Source organism: Panthera leo, chromosome A1 (assembly GCF_018350215.1).
Source record: "Panthera leo isolate Ple1 chromosome A1, P.leo_Ple1_pat1.1, whole genome shotgun sequence".
NCBI classification, from domain to species: domain Eukaryota; kingdom Metazoa; phylum Chordata; class Mammalia; order Carnivora; family Felidae; genus Panthera; species Panthera leo.
The window spans coordinates 109196076-109218546 of NC_056679.1; the positions used below are offsets into that span (position 1 = coordinate 109196076).

Consider the following 22471-nt stretch of genomic DNA (forward strand, 5'->3'; position numbering starts at 1 on the left):
ATCTTGCCACACATAGCAATCCCTTGACCCAGAGCCCCCAAAATATCTATGGGTGCCTGCAGTATATATGTGTATATGGATGTATATATATTTCATATATACATATATATACATACATATACACATATATTTCATTCATATATATATATATATATATATATATATATATGAAAGCTCACTGAGCACACTTTGAAATCTTTGCAACTTCCCTTGAAATTTTGCTGACTTGACTAAATTGAAGAGCTGGGAGCTGAAATTCCTGCTGAAGCCCTCATGTTATGGATCCACCAGCAGGGACTTGTTAGGGGTGTGACAGCCCACAGGCCCTGGGGAATTGGAGGAACCACCTTTCTGGAAAGGTTGGGTAGGAAGGGTAGGAAAGAGTATGGAGGAGTGTAGAGGGGAGATAAGGGGTGCTGGGGAGGTATAGATACCCACCCCCCACCACACAGTGGGCCCTGAATTTAGGCTCCAAACTCAGCCTATGGTGTGAATAGAGCAGTGAACACAAGGTTTTCTGGAGGAGTCTGCTCAGAAAATATAATCATAGACCACTTGCACTTTTCAACAAGGCAGAGGAAACTTCTATGCCTGGACCAAGGGACCAGGCCCTCTGACCTGCCCCTGGGGAGTTTCAAACACCTTCCCTCCATGCTTGGATGCCTTCTGAAACAGAAATACTACCTTGCTTCATACTGCTTCACAACTGAGGGGTCACCGGTCACAGCCGTGGCCTCGGCTAGCTTTTTGCTATGGGACGCAAGAAGAGCCAAGGCATTACCCTCCCTTACCTGGAGAAGAGGAAGGTGAATCTCAGGGAGGGCAGTGACTTGCCCCAGTAAATGCTAGAGTCAAGAGTCACCCCCAGGGTGAGACCTAGGCCCTTAGCACAAAGTTGACAGCCTGTCACAGGGGAGGAGAGCCTTTTCCAGCTGCCATGCTACTCCCTCAGATCTGGGCTGGGACTGGGCCTGCTGGAGGGCTGGGTCCATGCTTCATGTTGTCTTCTCTGGCAGTGGAGTCTAGTGTGTGAAGATGACTGGAAGACGCCCCTCACCTCCTCCCTGTTCTTCCTGGGTGTGCTCTTTGGCTCCTTCGTGTCCGGGCAGCTATCAGACAGGTAAGGAGGCTGGGAGGGAGAAAGGGTGGGATAGAGCCCCTTGTCCATTCACTATCTGTCTGGGAGTTGAACTGAATTTCGGGTATTTCTACCCAGAGAAAGAGAGGCCCCTCATACCAACAAGTCAGTGCAAGGAGGAGCCCTAATATCTCACATCTTCCCTGCCCTCATTTCCTTATTGGAACCTTACTTTGTTCAGTTTTCCCAGCCTTGCATTTCCAGGGTTTTGCCCAAAGGTCAGGAGGAGGCAATGGTCCCACTGGAGACTGCAGTCTTTATATCACCAAACTTCTCAAAAAAAGAACACACACACACACACACACACACACCCTGCTGGCATCACCACTGCCTCCCCATCCTATCCCTAACTTTCAGATGGCACATTATCTGTCCACAAACAGCCATCAGTCAGAGTAAGGGCCAGACAGTGAGTGCCCACATCACTGCTATGCAGGGCACCAGGGCCACAGACTGACCGAGGCTGGTTGTGGACCTCCTGGATCTCAATCTAGAGGAGACAGCATCGCAGCTCCAGGAGAAGTGCCTCACTGGCCCCTGAATGTTCTATGGGGACCAGAGCAGGAAGGTGGGAATGCTAAACGGCAGTGTTGAGAAGGCTTCCCAGAGGAATGCCTATCACTCCGCCACTTACCAAGTCCAAAGGGACAGCAAACCCAACAGCCTGAGATCTGATTTTGGAAAATGAGGTAGGAGACAGTTTTGCCCACGCCTGTGCTCCATTCTACTCATTGGTCACTATCAGAAAGCGAAGTGAAGGCTTAAGCCAATTCTCAGCATGTCTACTGCTAAGAGCTATTTTTCCCATAGAGAACTGGCTTGCAATTTTGTTTGCACATTAGACTCATCTGGGAATTTTTTTTAAATCCTGACACGCAAACTGCATCCTAGACAATAAGAATCTTAGGAGGTGAGATGCTGACGCGGGCATTTTTTGGCACCAGGGGGTTTCAAGTATAGCTAAAGTTGAAGACCACTGCCATAAAGGGAGTCTTCACTCTGGATTGACACAATTCCCATATTGCTGATAGATGTATCTGTAACCTGTACTTACCAATTTGCCAGAAATGTGGTGGCAGCTTCTTCCTGTGGCTTATTCTAAAGAGCAGAAATCTATGTGGTCCTTGCATGAGCCGCTCTGTGATTTCAAGATATGGGGCCTTTACAGAAGGTTTTGAATCTCAGAAGTCACTTCCTGGGTAGATGGATGCCCAAGACCTCACCAAGGAAGAAGTGGGAGGATGAGACAGGGAGAAAAGTCTATCACGCAGCCCTGAAAACAAACAAACAGACAGACAGACAAACAAACAAACAAACACAAAGTCTGCAGTGATGCCTGACTCAGGGTTTGCCACATGCCCGGCTGTGAACTGCACATGCCATCTTTTGTGCTGTGCTGTATTCTACAGGTTTGGCAGGAAGAGCATCCTCTTTGCGACCATGGCTGTGCAAACTGGCTTCAGCTTCCTACAGATTTTCTCCATCAACTGGGAGATGTTTACTGTGTTATTTGTCATCGTGGGCATGGGACAGATCTCCAACTATGTGGTGGCCTTCATTCTAGGTAAGAATGTTTTCTGATGCTCAGGCCTTCTCCTTCAAACCTTTTGAGAGGCCAGGAAGAAGGGACCACCAAAGAGGAGCATAGGGAGTGCTCTTAGGACAGCAGGAGGCTCCTCAACCCATGGGCTGTGCTTCTAAAACATGATCGGCCTCATATGTGTGTTGGGGAGGGGGCTGAAGCCTCAGGTTCTTTGATCTGGTTGCAGGCAAGGCAGGCACCCACAAGGCTGGGCTCTGGAATGTAGTGGTAGATAGAAGCTGGAGCTGGTAGGAACCAGCCACACAATAGCTGAGCACAATTCAGCAACACGGGGCTTGGCAAAGGCACAAAGGTGGGGTGCTGGGGATGTCTTTGACTTGAGCTTTGAAAGCTTGGGATGTCTGCCTGTGTCAGGGCAAAAGTCTTCCTGGCAGCTGTGCATGGCCTGTGGAAGAACTTAGGGTAGATGGTGTAGCCGGTACACAGGTAGAAGAGGCAGGCATGTGCCAGACAGGAGTTCAGTGCCAGTCTGCCATCCCTGGGCAGGTCTGGTGGAGCTCACTCCAGAGCATATCAGCAGTGTGCAGGATGAAGTCTTGCTGATAGTAGTCCTATCTCCTAACAACAGCCTTGCTTCTGGAGTCTCAGGCTGCTGAGTGGGACACACAAACTAAAAGACATGAGGAGGCCCCCAGGGCCCTCACCAGCATTTCCTGAGAGGAAGTGAGGTGAGCTCCAAGCAGGCTGACCAGGGTCACCCATGAGAGCAAGCACCCCAACATGCTCTCTGAGCCCACCTGCTGACTCTGACCAGCTGAGAGGAGGGGAAATGAGGGGCCCTTCTGGAACAATAGACAACAGTTCCTATAATCTCTAGGCTGACAATATATCCTTGTTGATTCATTGCTGACCCAGTTTGCCCCTATTGTCACAGTGTAATTATTAACATGCCCTTTTAATGTAAGTCTAACAATTCTTCCTGCTGCGTCTGGTAAGATGGATTCTGATTGCTTTTAAGAATCTGAATGACTCCCTGGATTTGGAGATGCTATGCTCTCTTAGTTGAGGACGTGTACACTCTCTGTGAGGTTGTTAAGATGGAATTGCTCACATTCCACTCCTTTAATGATTTGTGAAGAGCTCCCATAGCCAAGGTGTCTGAAGATGGGGGGAGGGAAGAGCATGCTGGAGCCACATGGTCCTGACAGTTAGTACCCTCTTCAGCAGGCCCCAGCAGGAGGGGGGCCTCCCTCTTCCTTGTGGGGAAAGAGGGGAGCCAGATGTTCTTTTTTTTTTTTTTAAGACAGACAGACAGACAGACAGACAGTGTGAGCAGGGGAGGGGCAGAGGGAGAGGGAGACACAAAATCCAAAGCAGGCCCCAGGCTCAGAGCTGTCAGCACAGAGCCCGAGACACAGGGCTTAAACTCACGAACCATGAGATCATGACCTAAACTGAAGTTGGATGCTTAACTGACTGACCCACCCAGGTGCCCCAAGAGCCAGGTGTTCTTAAAGAAGGTCCTTTGTGTAGAGGACACACAGCTTCAGGCCAGTAGTGCTAGAAATGAGAAATTGGAGGAATTTAGGATGAAATTGCAATCTCCTAATGAAGGCTGCAAGGACACAGGGCTCTTGAATAAAGCCTATTTGTTCTCATGGGCAAAATCTCCCAGAATCCATCTTCCTAGGGGTGATCCTCCCTAGGTCCAAAAAGCCCAATTTGTGGCTATACTTGGGCCAGACACATACCAGAGACTAAACAGGTCTCCCCAAAGCAGATGATTCTGCCTGAGATTGGCAGACTCCTTTAAGGAGGACCTAAAAGACCATCTAAAAGGGAAGGGCAGAAAATCATGGTGAAGCCAGAGAAACCCTATCATTGGGATTGGGAGCCAGGTGGGGTTTGTCCCAGACCTGGTGTCCCCCAGGTTCTACTGAACGGCCAATATTGAGTCCTATGCGCCTTTCCAGGGGCGTAGGATGCTTCTGGAGCCTTGGAACCTCCCCTGAGTGAGTGGATGAGGCTGGAAGAGCATCCCACAGGGAAATCCTGCCCAGCTGGCCCTGACACTACAACCTACTCCCCTCCCTGGTCCCCGTGTAAGAGAAGTGACAGGGCCACGGGGAAAGTAAGATCATGTACAATCAATCAGAGCCCACATGTACAAGCCAGCAATCAGTGAGCTGGATGCTGGGTGCAACAGGCTCCCCATCCGTCCACCTGGGTCCCAGAGCCTCCTTGGCTATTGCGCTTTCATTGCACTTGCAGGAAACTGCTGACTTTTGTATCCTCGTATGAGACTCTTTTTGTTGGGTTCTCTGGATGCACATTTAAGAACATCACTGAAAACCAATGTGCCCCCTGGAGCAGCAGACTCGTGTCAGTGCCTGGGGCCGGGTGGCATGGTTGGCGCGGAGTGCGAGCACTACTTGGTGGAGGCTGGCTTCTCCTGCAGCACAGCGGCGCTCTCTAGTGTTCCAGGGCTAAAACAGTGAATTCCGGGTTTCAAGTAAAATAAACTGAAGTTTGGGGTCTGGGCCTTCTCTTTTGCCCTCTGGCACTAGGGAAGGACTGGCAAGACTCTGTGATGATAATCTCATTTTAAGAGGCTTCACGTTAATTCAGGAAGCTGAATTACTCCCATTCTCAAAACGATGCAGAAGTAGACCTTTTAAAAATTGTAAAACCTGGCAGAATCTCAGAAGACAAGAAAAGGAAGGGAAGGAACAATGCTAGCCAAAGGAACATGAAGTGGATACCCCTGGAAGTGAGGGCACTGCCACAACCATGCTAGTTTAGGAGGAAATGACCACTCAGGACCAATGACACTGACCCTTTCTACACTCCAGCTGCCCCTCACCGTCTCCCACTGTTTCCCAGAAATTATGCCTTCAAGCCGTCCACAGCCTTCTGGGTAAAATGCCACAGGCTCCTCCTTTATCCCTCATCACTACCTGTTCAAATTTATTTTGCACAGTTAACTGCCTTCCTGTCTTGACCAATCCATTAATTCAGTATTTTCCTAGTACTCCTAACTTCAACCTCCTATGCAATATTTGTGCCAGCATGCCGAACGATTTAAAACTCTGCTTCCTCTGGTGTTTACATGTGTTTTTCCTTTTCATAAGTATGTAACTGATGGCATCTTCCTTTATAGCTCTGGCTACCAGAAAGCTCAGGCAAAATTGAAATTTCACTATATCAATTGTGCAGTCTTTTTTAGCCACATATTTTTAAAAAAAAATTATTTTTTTTTTTTTGAGAGAGAGAGAGAGAGAGAGAAAGAGAAAGCGTGCATGCCCACACAAGCTGGGCAGGGGCAGAGAAGGAGAGGGACAGAGGTTCCAAAGCAGGCTTTGTGCTGACGATGGCAGAGAGCCTGATGCAGGGCTCGAACTCACGAACCACAAGATCATGACCTGAGCAGAAGTCAGACACTTAACTGAGCCACTGAGGCACCCCTAAATTGTTTTTAAATTAAGGTGTAATTTGCATACCATACTATGCACTCTTTTAAAATGTGTATTTAAAACTTTTTAGTGTTTATTTTATTTTTGAGAGAGAGAGAAAAAGAGAGAGACAGAGCATGAGCAGGGGAGGGGTAGAGAAAGAGGGAGATACAGAATCAGAAGCAGGCTCCAAGCTCTGAGCTGTCAGCACAGAGCACAACATGGGGCTCGATCTCGTGAACCACAAGATCATGACCTGAGCTCAAGTTGGATGCTTAACCTACTGAGACACCCAGGTGCCCCTAAAATGTGTATTTTAGTGGTTATTACTATATTCACAAAGTTGTACAACCATCAGCTCTTTCTAACTCCAGGACTTTTTCATCACCTCCCCCCAAACTCTGTACCCATTAGCAGAGACTCCCCATTTTCCTCTTTTCCTAGCCCTTGGCAACCACTGATCTACTTTCTGTCCATATGGATTTATCTATTCTGAACATTTCAGATAAGTGGAATCATACAATATGTGACCTTTGTGACTGACTTGCTTCACTTGATGTTTTCAAGGTTGGTCCATGCTATAGCATGAATCATTATTCCATTGAGTGATTTACTACATCTTGTTCATCCATACATCAGTTGATGGGCATCTGGGTTGTTTCCACTTTTTGGTTATCAAAAAGAATGCTGCTATCAACATATGAGTACAGAGTTTTTTGTGGATATGTGTTTTTCGGTTCTCCTGTGTATATACCTAGGAGTGGAATTGCCAGGTCATATGGTAATTTTATGTTTAACCATTTAAGGAAGTGCCATAGTATTTTTCAAAGTGATCAGTTGCATATTTTTTGTTCTTTTCTCCAAGGCATAACTTTTACCTTTCTTTGTATTTTACTTTAATGTTACCATTTTCTTATTGTATTCAAGTTATTAGCTACCTCAAAGACTTCAAGGGATGAGATGGGATATAAATACATTAAAAATATGCAGAAATTTGTTGTCACCCCTTTTGTGCACTGCATCATGTGAAGAAAGATCTGGAGGGACCCAGGGAGGAGCAAGGACTCACGCTTGTCTGTTCTCAAGGAGTTTACATCTGGTCAACAGAGGCAGTCAATGCAGTTGTTACTGAGGACATGAGACATGGGTGAGGTAGGGGTGGCTATATGCTGGATATATGCAGGGATAGGAAATGTTACTTTTAACTAGAATGATCTCTTTAGGTTCATAGAAGGGAGAGAAGTAGCCCTGAGTAGGGGAATATCGGTTAATTTGGAGAGAATTCTGAGTATTTTCCAGGGAGCAAAGAGAGGTTCTACTGTCTGACCTCTTGATCAAAGGCACCATACTTCCCATCATTCCTCTGACATCCAGCATATTTCAATTGTTTGACAAGGATAAAAGAATTAGCTATTTCTGAGAACCTGTCATATGCCAGATGCTCTACTAGGCACTTTACACACAGTATCTCAGTCCTTGTAATAAGAACTCCATGAAGTAGGACTTATCAAAATTACTCTAGTAGTAAGCGAGTGTCAAGGAGCCCAGGCTTTCTGCAGGTGCCACTCTGCATATGGTTTCTGTACTCACAACCCAGGGGCCCCTGCCTCCTACTCCTGATTCTGGCAACTGCCCCACCTTATTTCTTGAGCTGGGGTCTGCCACAGGCCTGTGTTAGTCATTCATGGAAGAGCATGTCCTGCCTCCATGTGGAATGGATTCAGTGGTTCCTGGGATGACTCCCACAGAAGGGCCTTGATCAATGCAGAAGTGAGCCTGGCCCTCCCTGAGTCACCCACTTGGACAGAGTACCCTCTTGGAGAGAGTACTTAGCTTCAGGGGGTAGTGACAGGCAAAAGGCAAACACTCCTGGCCAGGACAGGCCCTTCTGGCTTAGATGACAGAGTCTTACTCCCAATAGACACTCCAAGAACCAACTAGACCAAGACCAACTAGAAGCAAAAACCTAGGGTGTAAACAAGGCCAGGAGAGGCATTCCCAGCCAGGAGAACCAGAAGTCACTGCTGTCACCTGTGGGGCAGCTACAGCCTGTGAAAGGTCTGCAGGAATCAAGGCTCCTCTCTTAGCGTTCCTCTGAGAGGGCTGGTTGGCCTCCAGTTGGTTCGAAGACCAGCCCAGGAAGGGAAAACACAAATCCTCGCTTCTTGAAAGGAGACCATGGCCTGACCCATCTCCCATGAATATCTCCTTTAGGAGTCTCAGGTGAAGGACTGGTTGAGAAGGCCCAGGCTTTGCCCCCAGGTGATTTTTTATACATGGTGTGAAGTGAGACCATTTGCTTGAACTGTTTAAGTCTCAGCTGATTATGTGTAAAACAGAAGTAATATTCATTTTTGCACAATTATTGTGATGCTTCAAAGAGATAATAGATGTAAACACTTAGTCTAGAACCTGACTCAAAGTGCCGGCTCAAAATAAATGCTAGTGTGAAGATGATGGTGATGATGAGGACAATGATAATGTTTACAGAGGGGTGATGGTCTAAAAGTCACAGAGCAGGAAGCCGTGCTAATAAGGAACTCTTCAGGTTCATGCCATCCATGTGGCTCCACAGAAAGGCAGAGAGGTAGATTTAAAAAGCTCTGTCTCCCATGGGTACTCTGCAAAGTCAGAACAACTCTGTTCTGCCCTGACACTCGAGCTTAGAGACAGAGATTATCCAGGAACCCAGTTGTGTCGCTTCTCTTTCTTATCAGGATCGTGGAAGTATGGGGGAGCTCCCTTGCTTCACAATTCTGCAAGATTCTCCCTTGGTCCTGTGCACTTTCTCTTTTCCACAACCAAATCCTCTGCTACTTCACTTCTGAATCTCTGCTTAGGAATAAAGCACCCCCTATCCATTCTTACATCACAATAATTACAGCTGAAGTGTTTAGAAACATGGCATGGTGAGTCTGCCTGTGGAGTGGTAGGAGGGTCCTTAGTGAGGTAAGAAAATACCTGAAATTAACACTCATGATCTTCAAAGAAGTCAGGCCCTATTTTTGGAAATTAGTTGAGAGGCTATAACAGGCCCCAGGTGGTTAGGGCTGTTGCCCACAGTCTGGGATGTGAGAGACGCACATTTCCAACAGTCTGCTTTGTAGAAATGGCTGTTCAAGAGGGAACCACTGAGGCAAACCTCTGAGTCATGCTGAGGAAGAAATGGGTTGGGGATAAGGAACAAGTGGTGAGAATGGGAAACTAGGAAAATACAACTGACCCATGAACAAGGGGATTGGGGTACTGACCCCTCCTTCACCCGCACAGTCCAAAATCCCATGTATTACTTTTGACTTTGCCAACACTTAACTACTAAGAGCCTACCATTGATCAGAAGCCTTACTGATAACATACACAGTCAATTAACATATGTATTTTTTTAATGTTTATTTATTTTTGAGAGAGAGACAGAGCATGAGTGGAGGAGGGGCAGAGAGAGAGGGAGACACAGAATCCGAATCAGGCTCCAGGCTCTGAGCTGTCAGCACAGAGCCCGAAGTGGGGCTCGAACTCACTAACTGTGAGATCATGACCTGAGTCGAAGTCGGATGCTCAACCGACTGAGCCACCCAGCGGCCCCACAATTAACATATTTTTTATGTTGAATATATTATTACTGTATTCTTATAATAAAGTTAGCTAGAAAAAAGAAAATGTTATTATGAAAATCATAAGGAAGAGAAATACATTTACAGTACCATACTTATTTACTAAAACAAAAACAAAACAAAACAAAACAAAAAACAAAAACCTTGTGTATGTGGACCCATGGAATTCAAACCCATTGCTCAAGGGTCAACAGTAGTAATTGTACTGCTTCTCTGGAATTAGCCCTTAATTCTTTAGCCTGGGCTCAGGGCATATCAACACATCTGAGAAAATATCTCTTTAAAGACAAGCCTGAACGGTCCTTTGAATGCTGTTTTGTTTCCTGGGTTACTTTTCTGCAGTGGTGGGCAGATCTCAAATAAAAGGCAGAGCCGTTGCCATTGGCCAGATCTCTGCCTAAGGGCAGAGGACCAAGAGTGGACTCCGGAAAGGGCCTGGAACTCTGTGACAACAGAAGGAGCTTCTTCTCAGACTCCCCCATATCAACCGAGAGCTCCAAGAGGCAGGGAATGTCTCTGGAAGACCTGTGGCACTGAGCACAGCAAGAGCCAACAGCCAACAGCCAACAGCCACCTGTGTGTCCCAAACTAGGGCCCAACGCCAAGCAGTCTTGGCCCTTTGTGGCGCTCTGGGGAGGCTCCATGAAGTTCCCTGGGTGTGTGGCCAGCTGTAGAGCTGCCTGTCACCTGCTGGGCCAGCAAATCAGCTGCTTCTTTTCTTTCCATGGTCTGAATAGACTATTTCTGCCTGGGGCTGATCTCTGGACACAGTGTGGCTGAGGGGAATTCAGCTCTGGATGCTGGAGCCTTCCCTATGTACCTCAGGAGCCAGCTGGACCCTATTTATCACTTCCCAGAGCTCAAGGGTGGCTAAAGGTGTCCTAACGCGACTCAGTTAACTATGAACTTCCCACTGTTTCCCAAGACCCCGTGTCTGTTTATAGTGCAGAACTCTGGGAAAGGCTCCATGCATCATGACCCCACAGAGCCCCCCAGAAGAGCCCCAACTGTCTCCTGGAGCACACTGTTGGCTCCTCAACCTGGGACACTCATTTTGGAAATGTGGCCTTCTCAGAAGATATTACCCCTCAGGGCTGGGCATGATATTTCTGTGACATGAGATGGCCTTCAAAAGATAAATCTATGGCTCCTTTAAAATCTCATGAAAACTCATCCTTCTCTAAGGTGACAAGTCTTGGGTCACTTCCCGCTTTCCTTCACCCTGATCATGCCTCCTCCGGGCCACACGGCAAACAAGTGCCTCTTCCCTTTTGCAAGTAATTACAGTTCGAACTCTAACTGCCAGGTAATTGATGTAAAACAACAAATATTAAAGTAAGTTAAAATGCTAATACTCCTCCCTTGTTTTGAACAGGAACTGAAATTCTTGGCAAGTCAGTTCGTATTATATTCTCTACGTTAGGAGTGTGCACATTTTTTGCAGTTGGCTACATGCTGCTGCCACTGTTTGCTTACTTCATCAGAGACTGGCGGATGCTGCTGCTGGCGCTGACGGTGCCGGGGGTGCTGTGCATCCCCCTGTGGTGGTGAGTGTGGCTCGGTCCCAGACAGCCCCCTGCTGCGGGCCAGCATGCCTGGAGCCAGAGCCTGGTGTGGATCCTCCTCGCGTGGGCTTGCGTGACCTCAGCGCGGCTGGCTGAGGCTGGGGTTTCGGAGCCCGTAGAGTGTCTGCCTCGCTGTGGGTGGGCCTGTGTGCTGGGGTTTGATTCTCCATGGTCCCCGCAAAGCACAGTTCTCAGGAAACCCCCCTCCCACAGGCTCCCCCCCACAGGCTCACTAACTTGATGTTGGTTGTTGATATTGCTTGTGGAGTTGTTACTGTGGGGTTCTGTTGTTTCCAACTCTGTCCCACCGTGCTCTTTCCACACTGTTCTGTCTCTAGGAAATCTCTTTCTCCTTATGGATTCATCTAGTGTCATTTCCTCAGGCTTCTCTATCACAAGGTGATTAACATGTAGGTTGCTCCTATTTATCTGCTTTGTCTTGAAGGGCGAAAGAATTACTTTCGTTTAATAAGTTGTTAGAGAAATGTTCTCTCCTTCCATAATCCTGCCACCCAATTTTGACACATTGGTGTGGGAATAACCAAGTTTGGAGATACTGGGTCCCAGTTTCACCCAACATGATTATGTGGGAAATTTCAGGTGAGAGAAGAGATTAGAATCATGGAATAAGGTTCCAGTTGCACCCTCTTTTGGGGGATTCCCCCATTTCTTTGTATTATGGGCTCCCCCCCCCCCCATATTTAAGTAAGAGGAAAGGGGATTTCTTCTACTGGTGGGTCTCTCTCTCTCTCTCTCTCTCTCTCTCGTTAATCCTTCTTGGTTTGGTTTCAGGTTATCAATATCAAATCTCCCCGCAGTGACAGGTTTTACCAAACTGCTTGATCTGTACCTGCTTACACACAATGAAAGTTTCTTTGACCGGTTTTAAAAACTCATGGTTTAGACTAGCTCTTATGGTTTCCCTGTCCTGTGGACACAGCCTAGGAAGTTGCCAGAAGGTCTTTTATCTTCCTGCAATTGTTAGACAGCCATACAGACTGACAGCACATTTTGGCCTCCTTGGACTGGATAGCTCAGGTTGGACCACTCCAAGCTACTGTCTTTTTATCACCTCTAAGACTGCTATGTTTTTCAGTGTAAATTCTTGGCATACATGTGCCTGGGAGGAGAAAGCACTTTTTTTCCTTACTTCTCTGGAATTTGAGAGACACTGTTTTCAAGGTTAGCTACTATTCTGATTTGGAGGTTTCTTCTGGAACCCAGTCTGAGGGTCAGGAAAGCTTATGGGAAATCAGGACAGGCCATTAACTACAGAGCTCTGTCTCCAAGGAAGCACCCCAGATTTACAAGAGAAGGGCAATTTCCTGGCATGAGAGTGAGCATCATCATTATCATCAACATTACCTTCATCACATCTTCTGTCCCTGTTTCCATAATTCCCTTGCTAGCTGAATTTATTATAAGAAATGGTGGTGACCAGAGATTCTCTCAAGACACAAGATAAGATTATTCAAAGGTTATTTTCTGCCTCTTCACACAAATGATGTTAATAATCTCTGATTCCTGGTTGCTGTTTTGGCATAAGACACCAGTACTTCTAAAATATGGTATAATAATATGTTATTGGTATGTGCTCCTATAAGAGAGAGAGAGAGAGAGAGAGAGAGAGAATAAAAATAGAAGGGCCCTGACTGACCATTAGAGATTAGTATGGATTTTAATTTCTGGGGCTTGGATCTTTGCCTCAGGCCCAGATACTGCAGCAAGAAACCACTCTGGTAGGTCAGCCCCTTCAGTTTCCAGCTGAGGAGGTCCATCCCATGAGGAGCTGCATTACTCTTGCCCTAAGGAGAGTTCTTGCTTCTGTTGGTTGCCCATGGGCTGAACCATGAGCGCTCCTGGCTGTGGGCACACTGTACCTGGGACAGGACTGCCCTAGACAGAGGGCAGCCCCGGGCCAGCACTACAAAGCTGAGTGCTTATGCTGAAAGTTTAACAACAGTCTTATCATTCCCCTATAAAAACAGAATAGCTTTCTTATGAATGCCTCATCCCTGAGGGTGGGACTTCCGGAAGCCATACTCATCAGTCTAGGGGGGTTGGGGTGATTGGGGGGTCAGGTTAGGGCTGCTGCACTTCCTGCTGTCTGCTCAATGTATGATAGAGACTCTCTAGCAATGCCCTTCCCCTGTTCAACTTGAATTCAATACCTAGAGAGGCTACGGTGTATAACCTCATATGGTACTCCATTAAATTTTGAAATAATCAGCTAGACTTAATTCTCCATGCAGTAAAAAGCCATGGCAATCCAAAAATAGAGATCACAGCAGCCCTGAGTATGGTGACCTGGAAATGGGAGTAAACCCATGCAGAGCCCTGCAGGTAGTCTGGGGAATTTTTATGTCCCAGGTTCCTTTTTTGTTTGTTTGTTTGTTTATGTTTACTTATTTATTTAGAGAGAGAGAGAGAGAGAGAGACGGGGGTGGGGGGGGGGCACACACGACCAGGGGAGGGGCAGAGAAAGAGGGAGAGAGAGAATCTCAAGCAGGTTCTGTGCTGTCAGCACAGAGCCCGACGTGGGACTTGATCTCACATACTGTGAGATCACGACCTGAGCCGAAATCAAGAGTCGCCAACTGAGCCACCCAGCCACCCCTGTCCCAAGTTCCCTTTAAAAGGTTTAGCAAAGGGCGCCTGGGTGGCTCAGTTGGTTGAACATCTGACTTCGGCTCAGATCATGATCTCACGGTTCGTGGGTTCAAGCCCCACGTCAGGCTCTGTGCTGACAGCTCAGAGCCTGGACCCTGCTTTGGGTTCTGTGTCTCCCTCTCTCTCTGCCCTCCCCAACTTGTTCTCTGTCTCTCTTTGTCTCTTAAAAATGAATAAATGTTAAAAAAATTATTTTTAAAAAGGTTTGGCAAGAAGTGACTACAGGTATGAATGGAGTATGTGTATAGGGGGTGAGAAAGAGCCAATAGATGCAACTTGAAGAACCAATAGAAGCTTTTCAATATCTAGCTGACTAAACATTAGGAACTTGAGGTCAATGATGGCCCTGAAAGCCTGTGGAAGGAAAGGTAGAGTATTTCTAAGAACAACCTGGTGGGGGAAAGACATTGCTCAGAATCAGAAGTAAAGCATACATGTATATATACATGAAGTATACAGTGGCTGGGAAGTAAGGCCTCAAATTCTGCACTAACACAGTAGCCACTAGCCACATGCAGCTATGTAAATTAAAATTAATTAAAAGTAAATAAAATTAAAAATTCATTTCCTCAGTCACACTAGTTACACTAGCTCAACAACATGTGGTTACTGGCTACTATATTGAACAAAACAGCTATAGAACACTGCAGAAAGTTCTCTTGGACAGCACAGCTCAATTACTGAAGGTCAGTGACCTAACATCACAGTTGCTACAAGGACCAACTAAGAGTAGATTCCAAAAAATATAAACTGGGTTCATTTTTCAACTGATGTGCTAATAGGATGGGGAAGGAGGCTGAGGGTTGACCATTTGATAAGTTGTGTTTTGCTCTGAGATTAATTCCTATTGAGGCTTTGGAGGGGCACATGTAATTATAGGAGGCCCCTATACCTGCTACATGTGATTTATTTTCTGGGATAACTGAGTACTGACAAATAGGTGAGAAAAACAAGAGAAGAATGGCAGAAGAATGGCTAAGAGATTTTGAGAAATAAAAAGTAGAAAAGAATAGAAAATATAAATAAATATAAGTATGAAAAAATAAATAGAAATAGAAAAAATAGAAAAATTAGGAAAGAATAGAAGTCAAGTGTGTGTAATAAAAAAAGTTTCTAGGTGGTTAAAAAAAAAAAAGATAACATTGACTGTCTCCCAAAAACTGGTTTGGTTACTCACTGGCCTGGTAGTCTGTTGAGAGCCACAAGGATAGCCCATCAGAGGGTGTCCATATGTACATCTTCTTCTCTGACTGTAAGAAGAGCCCAGAAAGCACAGATGCCATGGCCACCCTTTACCTGATAAACTTTTGAGCTTTGTCAGCTGGGGCCCCAGGAATTCTTCAAGGGATGGAGACACTAAAAAGACACTAGATTGTGTTTCTTTTATGACCCACCCTGGCTATTACATTTGAGATGACTTTCTCCCACTGCCCTGGCTTACACGCACCCACAGTTAATGTTACTCCTTATGGTCTGGTCCTGGCTTCAAGTACGACTGATGATGATTGGTCTTATGGTTTGATCAAGACTTTGAAACTTGGAGGTGCTTTTGTTTATTCCTATTATCAATGGAAATCTTATGAGGCGCCCCCCTTCCTTATTTCCTTTAAACAGGCACACTACAATTTCACAAAATAAAAATCATTTGGGGGGAACTTGTGGTGAATACTATCAAAGCTTGCTATTCTGAAAAGTTATAAACCCTTAAAAATTTATTCCAGGTTTATTCCTGAATCTCCCCGGTGGTTGATATCCCAGAGAAGATTTATAGAGGCTGAAAATATCATCCAAAAAGCTGCAAAAATGAACAACAAAGCGGCCCCGGTGGTGATTTTTGATCCTACGGAGGTAAACATTTGCAGATGTGCCCTCTTGAGGTCAGCCATGCATTCTTGATTTCAGGGAATGTAATTTAATCCGATGTGTTTTGAGTGCCCACTATGTACCACGTGCTGCAGGAGTCCTTAGAGACATAGTGATGATTAAGTTCTGAGATGAAACCCACGTCAAAAGGCTGTGTATGAATTAGGTGCGATCATGTATGTAAACTGCTTAGCATACAGCAAGTGTTGATTAAATACTAATTCCCTTTCCTTTGGCAAGTTTACTTCCAACTTTTTACTGGTACTGCTCCAAACCACTGGTGCAGTTGCATAGCACATAATCTAAATGTCCACATTAAGTGGAAAAAAATGTAGTTGAGGGAAATTCCATGCAGGATTTACTCACTGTACTCTGAATCGTACCAAAGCTGCTGAGGAAGCTGTATATGCGTTTAGTCTTGCTGTGCCGTGTCTAGAACCTAAAGGTGTGAAAGCACAGGCTCAAGGGCTCAACCCAAAAGGCTCGAAGGTTCACCCCTGAAGGCAAGAGACCATGCGAAAAAGATATTCCATGGTGGCAGCCACACTTCCTGACAGTCAGTGAAGACTCGCAGTGTCCCCATTCATGCCCTGTGCCACGTCCTAGAGAAAATAAGAAAATGAGATACAGTTCCTATGCTTAAGGAGAATAGCATGTAGCTAAGAGTGTCACCAAGATTAGATGAAACATAAATGATGCCAGGAGGGAGGAAATGCTTATGTATCCAAGGAGTAGATGCTGTGTGCCAGCAGAGAAAGGGAACAGACAGACTCAGAGCTGAAGAGGCAGGTCTGAACAAGGGGTGGGGGCCCTTAGATGAATGGAAAGAATGGAGCAGGGCTTTCCTGGCTAGGAGAAGGGTAGGCGTCTGCCCAGGAAACCCAAAGAAGACTAGGGCAGCTGCAGCAACAGTATGTCTGCCCACATTGAAGTCCGCACTGCTGGCTTCCACAGAAAGCAGAACTTTCAGAGGGTGGTGGGCACACCACTGCTCCACCCCAAGGGCTTCCTCCGTCCCTGGCCTTTGGCCCCTCTGTCAGAAGCAGATGTCCTGGCAATGGCTGGAGCGTTAATTACAGTGCCAGGAACCCAAGGTCCCAGAGGGCTGCTAGGACAGAGATTGCTGAATCCTTCACTCTTCACATCAGGAATTCTGTTCCCCCGGTGGCTCAGTTGGTTAAGCATCTGATTTCAGCTCAGGTCATGATCTCATGGTTTGTGAGTTTGAGTCCCGCATGAGGCTCTGTGCTGACAGCTCAGAGCCTGGAGCCTGCTTCAGATTCTGTGTTTCCTACTTTCTCTGCCCCTTCCCCTCCCCCCCCCCTCCCGCCGCTCTCTGTCTCCAAAAATAAACATTAAAAAAATGTTTAAAAAAAAGAATTTCATTCCCAGCCTTAGATAATTTATTGGACATGGGGAGTGTCCAGTGAACTCTTCTGCATCTCAGGGCTGTGGTGGTTGTTTGTTGATATTTATTGGATATGTGATCTGATTCCTGTGTTTGAGGAATTTACAGTTTAGTAGTATAAGTCAGACTTACAAGAGATAGTTAGAGGCAAATAAGAATAAAGTCCAGTGTCAAAACACATGCTTCTGATAGAATCTTGTTTCTTCCTACCATGAGGCATTTGGAGCCTGAATTGGACAAGCCTGTTGGAGGAAAAGAGAGCCAGTGTTCATCTCTGCTGCTCACCTCCCGGTGACAGTGGAGAGGGGTCCTCTTAAGGAGGGTCCACAGAGCCCTGCGTCAGCAAGTGCAGCCTGCTCAGAATGATAATGGAGAGTCTACCAGATGCCAGGCATGGTATTCAAATTATTTGATGTTCATTCAAGCCATAGCTCGTGGATACTACTCTAGGCTCTTTTTTTCAGGAGAAGAAATTGAGGCACAGAGAAGTTAAGTAATTTGCCTAGAATTACACAGCTAGAAGTCTCACTAGAGCTGTCTGGTGCCAAAGTACATGCTCTTCACAACTGTGCTTTCTTATCTCATGGTAGAGGCAGTGGACAGGAAAAAATACAGAGTAGTATCATCTTGGAAAGTGATCTGGGGCTTCTCTGGCTTTCCTTCTCAAGCACCTTTAACCTGCTCATCGAGTCTGGTTCAAAGGCATTTTGGTGACTCCATACAGAGGCGAGCACTGGATATAAGAATATTCTTGTACTGAGGTTTCCGAACCTGGCTGTCATCAAAATCACCCAAGGAGCTTTAAAAATACCATCCTTGGAATGCCTGGGCGGCTCAGTCAGTTGGACGTCCGACTTCGGCTCAGGTAATGATCTCATGGTCCGTGAGTTCGAGACCCACATGAGGCTCTGTGCTGATAGCTCAGAGCCTGGAGTCTGCTTCATATTCTGTGTCTCCCTCTCTCTCTGGCCCTCCCCCACTCATGTCGTGTCTCTCAAAAATAAATAAACATTAAAAAATTGTTTTAAAAAATACAGAATCCTAGGCTTCAGGGCCCACAGGAAATATTCAGATTCAGACCTGGCGATCTGCATTTTCATAAAGCACCAAGTGTTAGCATAGACCTGGTGCCCAGGTCCTATCCGTGCATGGCACCACTTCCAGAACCCCCATGAAGACTTCTAGTTCCCACTAGTCTATGCAGGGGCTTTGCTTTGTCGTGATAACAGGGTTCTACTGCCAGGGGCATGTTCTAGAGCTGCACACTCCAAATACTGTAGAAGAAGAAAGGTGATATGTCTGCAAACTGCAGGAGGGAGTGTGGTTATTCTTGGGAAGAGATGCTCATATTTGGGGAGCACTTGCTTCAACAGCCAGTCTGGCAGTCTTACTCCTTCATTGTAGACACTCCTTCCTCGGCCTCTTTTTTTTTTAAATCTTTTTTTAAAAAATGTTTATTTATTTATTTTTGAGAGAGAGAGAGAGGACACAAGTAGGGGAGGGGCAGAGAGAGAGAGAGAGGGAGACACAGAATCCGAAGCAGGCTCCAGACTCTGAGCTGTCATCAGGGAGTCTGACACGGGGCTCAAACTCACCAACTGTGAGATCATGACCTGAGCTGAAGTCAGACACTTAACCCACTGAGCCACCCAGGTGCCCCTCAGCCTCTTATTGCACATGCACTCTATGTCCTTGCACTTTATCCCAAAAAGATTACCCACCTCAGGGCCTTGTAACTTTTTTACAAGTTCCACTGAGCTTGGTTATCTAGACTCCTAACACATGGCAAGTTCACTTTAGTTAAATTAAGAATAAAGGAGGGAAGCCCATTGACAGCAGTAAGAAATTGCCACTAGCCAAATAGCACCCTTTTCTCAGTGATGCAGTAGTAGCAATAATTATAGTTAAAATGTATTGGGTATTTACTATGGTTCAAGTACTATGCTAAGCTTTATATACATATATATGATCTCATGTAATCTTCTCAACTCCCAATTATTATACCTTTTTAACATACAAGTAAACTGAGGCTCAGGGGGAATAGTCACTTGCCCAAGGTCCCTCAGTCAACCCAAATCCTTTCTGACTCTGAGACAACAACAAGAAAAATATAAAAAGCAGATATGGATCCCAAGGCAGTTAGGGGCTGCTTGGCCCTAAGGAGCACAGATCCTAAGGATCACAGCTCCGTGTGATTAAGGTCACCACAGTGATGTGACCATGAGTCAAGAAAAGGCTGTTAGCAATCAGGCTTTATATGAAGAGACAGTGAAGCCAATGTTACATATTTCAAAGGCTTCTGTCTAAAATGGGCCACAAGTATTTTAAAGTGTTAGAATAAGCATCATATATGTAGATGCCCTTATTCCCCTCAAATTCCAGACTTCTGAGCATACTCAAGGCGAAGCAGAGTTACAAGCATTAGTCTTTCCCACGCTGTCATGGTTGAAGATACTTCCTTACTAACCTCTTCATCTCCTGGTTATTTGCATTATTTTAGCTACAGGAACTAAAACTCCCAAGCCAGCAGAAAATTCTCATTCTCAGCCTGTTCAGGACTCGGAATATTGCCACAATTACCATTATGTCTTTGATGTTGTGGTAAGTAACAAGTGATCTAGAAATGTGACATGCAGCACATAAGTGTACAATTGATTTTCTTTAATCCACAGGGAACATCAGGGCATGGCCTGAGTTTTCCTGAGACAAAATAAAAATTATAGAATTCTAAGCCATTTGGAAATGTCTTCATTCAATTCACAGAACTGGATGCTGAAAAAAAGTCACAGGGGATAATCTTTAGGTCTGCAGTCCTGTGGCCCACATGGAAAGGGTCTGCCAATCCTAGGGTAGTTGAGATGAAGACCATTAATGTTCCTGGTGCCTGAGACTGAGAGGGTAATTCAGCTCCTGCTTCTCCAAGCTGGACTGGCAGCTGAACAGTGACGTCACAACATCCCCACTGCATCGGACTTCTGATGAGCTTTTCACCCTTGCCAATAGCAGACTACCCAGTGATTTTTCAGGCATAGAAATAATGAGTTGAGTCTGTAGACTAGATTTGATGATGTATCTACCAAGAAGTGAGGAAGGAGAAAAGAAGACCTGCCTACCCAACAGGGGCAACACAAGAAATTGTAGGTTCAGAGACTGCAGTGAGTCTGCTTTTAGGGCCATCCTGTTTTGCAGTTAGAAGAGATCAGTGACAATTATGCCACTTGATACAGCAAGTGTGTCACAAGCACATGGCTTTCCTCACTCTACACCTGCTTACTTCTTCTATGTCAGTGTATGTCATTGGTGTAAATGTATCTCGAGTGCTACTGAACCAGTACTAGTCCCTAGTTTTGCCTGCATTGTACTTATTACCAAATGCGACCATCGCGAAAATCCTCAGACTGATAACGTTCCATTTTTTCTTTTGTTTTGCATTAGCCCTTGTGCTACCCAACCCAGTAGAATATGTATAAAAAGATCCAACATTGTTCCTGAAAACATTTTTCAAATGCCCTCTGCTTTTCGGTCATGTCAATAATAAGCAAATTTCTGCACAGAGGAGTCTTTAAAGGGCAGTTGTTTTTTGCACAGAAAAGCTTCACAGTTATGTGGAAATTCACTGTAATGACGGGATATGGGGTGTGTACTGTGTGATACTTTGAACCATTATGGGGACTTTCATTCTTTTCCTCAAAGTGAGTTTTAATAAATTGATAGGAATTTACCGTAAGTGAATCCCATAGTATTACCTATGTATCTTCGTTTTTCTTTTTGATAAGAATGAAATCTGGATTTTATGTTCACTGACATGACTGACAATCTTTCTTCAAATTGTAGTTGTAAGGGAATGAGGATGTACACAAGCTGTTCAGGAAATAACAAAATTTGAAATTCATTAGAACAGGGTAGGTATTGTTGAATGTTGGTATATCTAGACTAGGGCTATCCAATAGAACTTTCCACAATGATGAAAATGTTTTATGTCTGAGTTGTCCATTTTAGTAACTACTAGCCCCATGCAGCTATTAAGTGGGTTGAAGTGTGGCAAGTATGACTGAAGAATTGAATTTATAATTTTATTTAATTTTAACTTATTTACTTTTAAATAGCCATATGTGGTTAGTGGCTACTTGTAGGACAGAAAGATCTAGACAATTTCTTGACCATCATGGAATTATTGAGTGGTTCGGGTCATCCTCTCATCACTTTTGTGTTTTTCTGTGGTTTTGCAGGATGCTTACCTCAGTGGGTTACTTTGCTCTGTCTCTCAACGCTCCTAATTTACATGGAGATGCCTATTTGAACTGTTTCCTCTCTGCCTTGATTGAAGTTCCAGCCTACATTACAGCCTGGCTCCTGTTGCAAACCCTGCCCAGACGCTATATCATAGCTGGAGTACTGTTCTTGGGAGGAGGTGTGCTTCTCTTAATTCAACTGGTACCTGAAGGTAAGAAGTTAACCAATTTTAAGAGCTTACTAGAGGGGTGCCTGGGTGGCTCAGTCGGTTAAGCAGCCGACTTCGGCTCAGGTCATGATCTCACGGTCCGTGGGTTCGAGTCCCGCGTCGGGCTCTGTGCTGACAGCTCAGAGCCTGGAGCCTGTTTCAGATTCTGTGTCTCCCTCTCTCTGACCCTCCCCTGTTCATGCTCTGTCTCTCCCTATCTCAAAAATAAATAAAATGTTAAAAAAAATTTTTAAAAAAAAGAGCTTACTAGAAAAGCTCCACACCTTGACTAAACTCATCATTTGTCACTGTGCTCTGTTGTTATGTAGCCTTTAGATCGTAAGTTCTTCATAAGTCAATCCAATCAGATAAGTGATAGACAACTACATAATTTTCCTGTGTTCGTAACAACCACCCCCCCCTCCCCCGCCCAAACAGGAGTCAGCCTGAGAGAATCAGAAGTCACTGAGAGGAAGAACAATACTGTCAATCATCCCCTTGGTACTTTTATGTGAGGCACATATTCCAGTGTTGTAGTTTGTAGTACTTGCCAGGTCCAGTGTAAGTCAGTGATTTTTTTTTTAAGATTTGATTTGATTCATTATTTTGAGAGAGAGAGAGAGAGAGAGAGAGAGAGAGAACATGAGCTGGGGGAGAGGGGCAGAGGGAGAGAGGCAGAATCCCAAGCAGGTACCACACTGTCAGCACAGAGCCCAATGTGGGGCTCAATCCCACAACCCAAGGATCATGACCTGAGCTGAAATCAAGAGTCAGATGCTC

The 22471-nt window shown here is 45.4% G+C and overlaps 1 protein-coding gene across 1 annotated transcript in view; it reads left to right on the top strand.

Annotated features, from left to right (window-relative positions):
- Positions 1-22471, top strand: part of SLC22A4 (solute carrier family 22 member 4) — a 39982-nt gene that overhangs the window by 11469 nt on the left and 6042 nt on the right. The window contains exons 2-7 of the mRNA XM_042934701.1: positions 1017-1120; positions 2548-2702; positions 11120-11291; positions 15701-15827; positions 19751-19851; positions 21480-21694. Coding sequence (XP_042790635.1) covers positions 1017-1120; positions 2548-2702; positions 11120-11291; positions 15701-15827; positions 19751-19851; positions 21480-21694 — 874 coding nt within the window. The remainder of the gene's footprint in view (positions 1-1016; positions 1121-2547; positions 2703-11119; positions 11292-15700; positions 15828-19750; positions 19852-21479; positions 21695-22471) is intronic.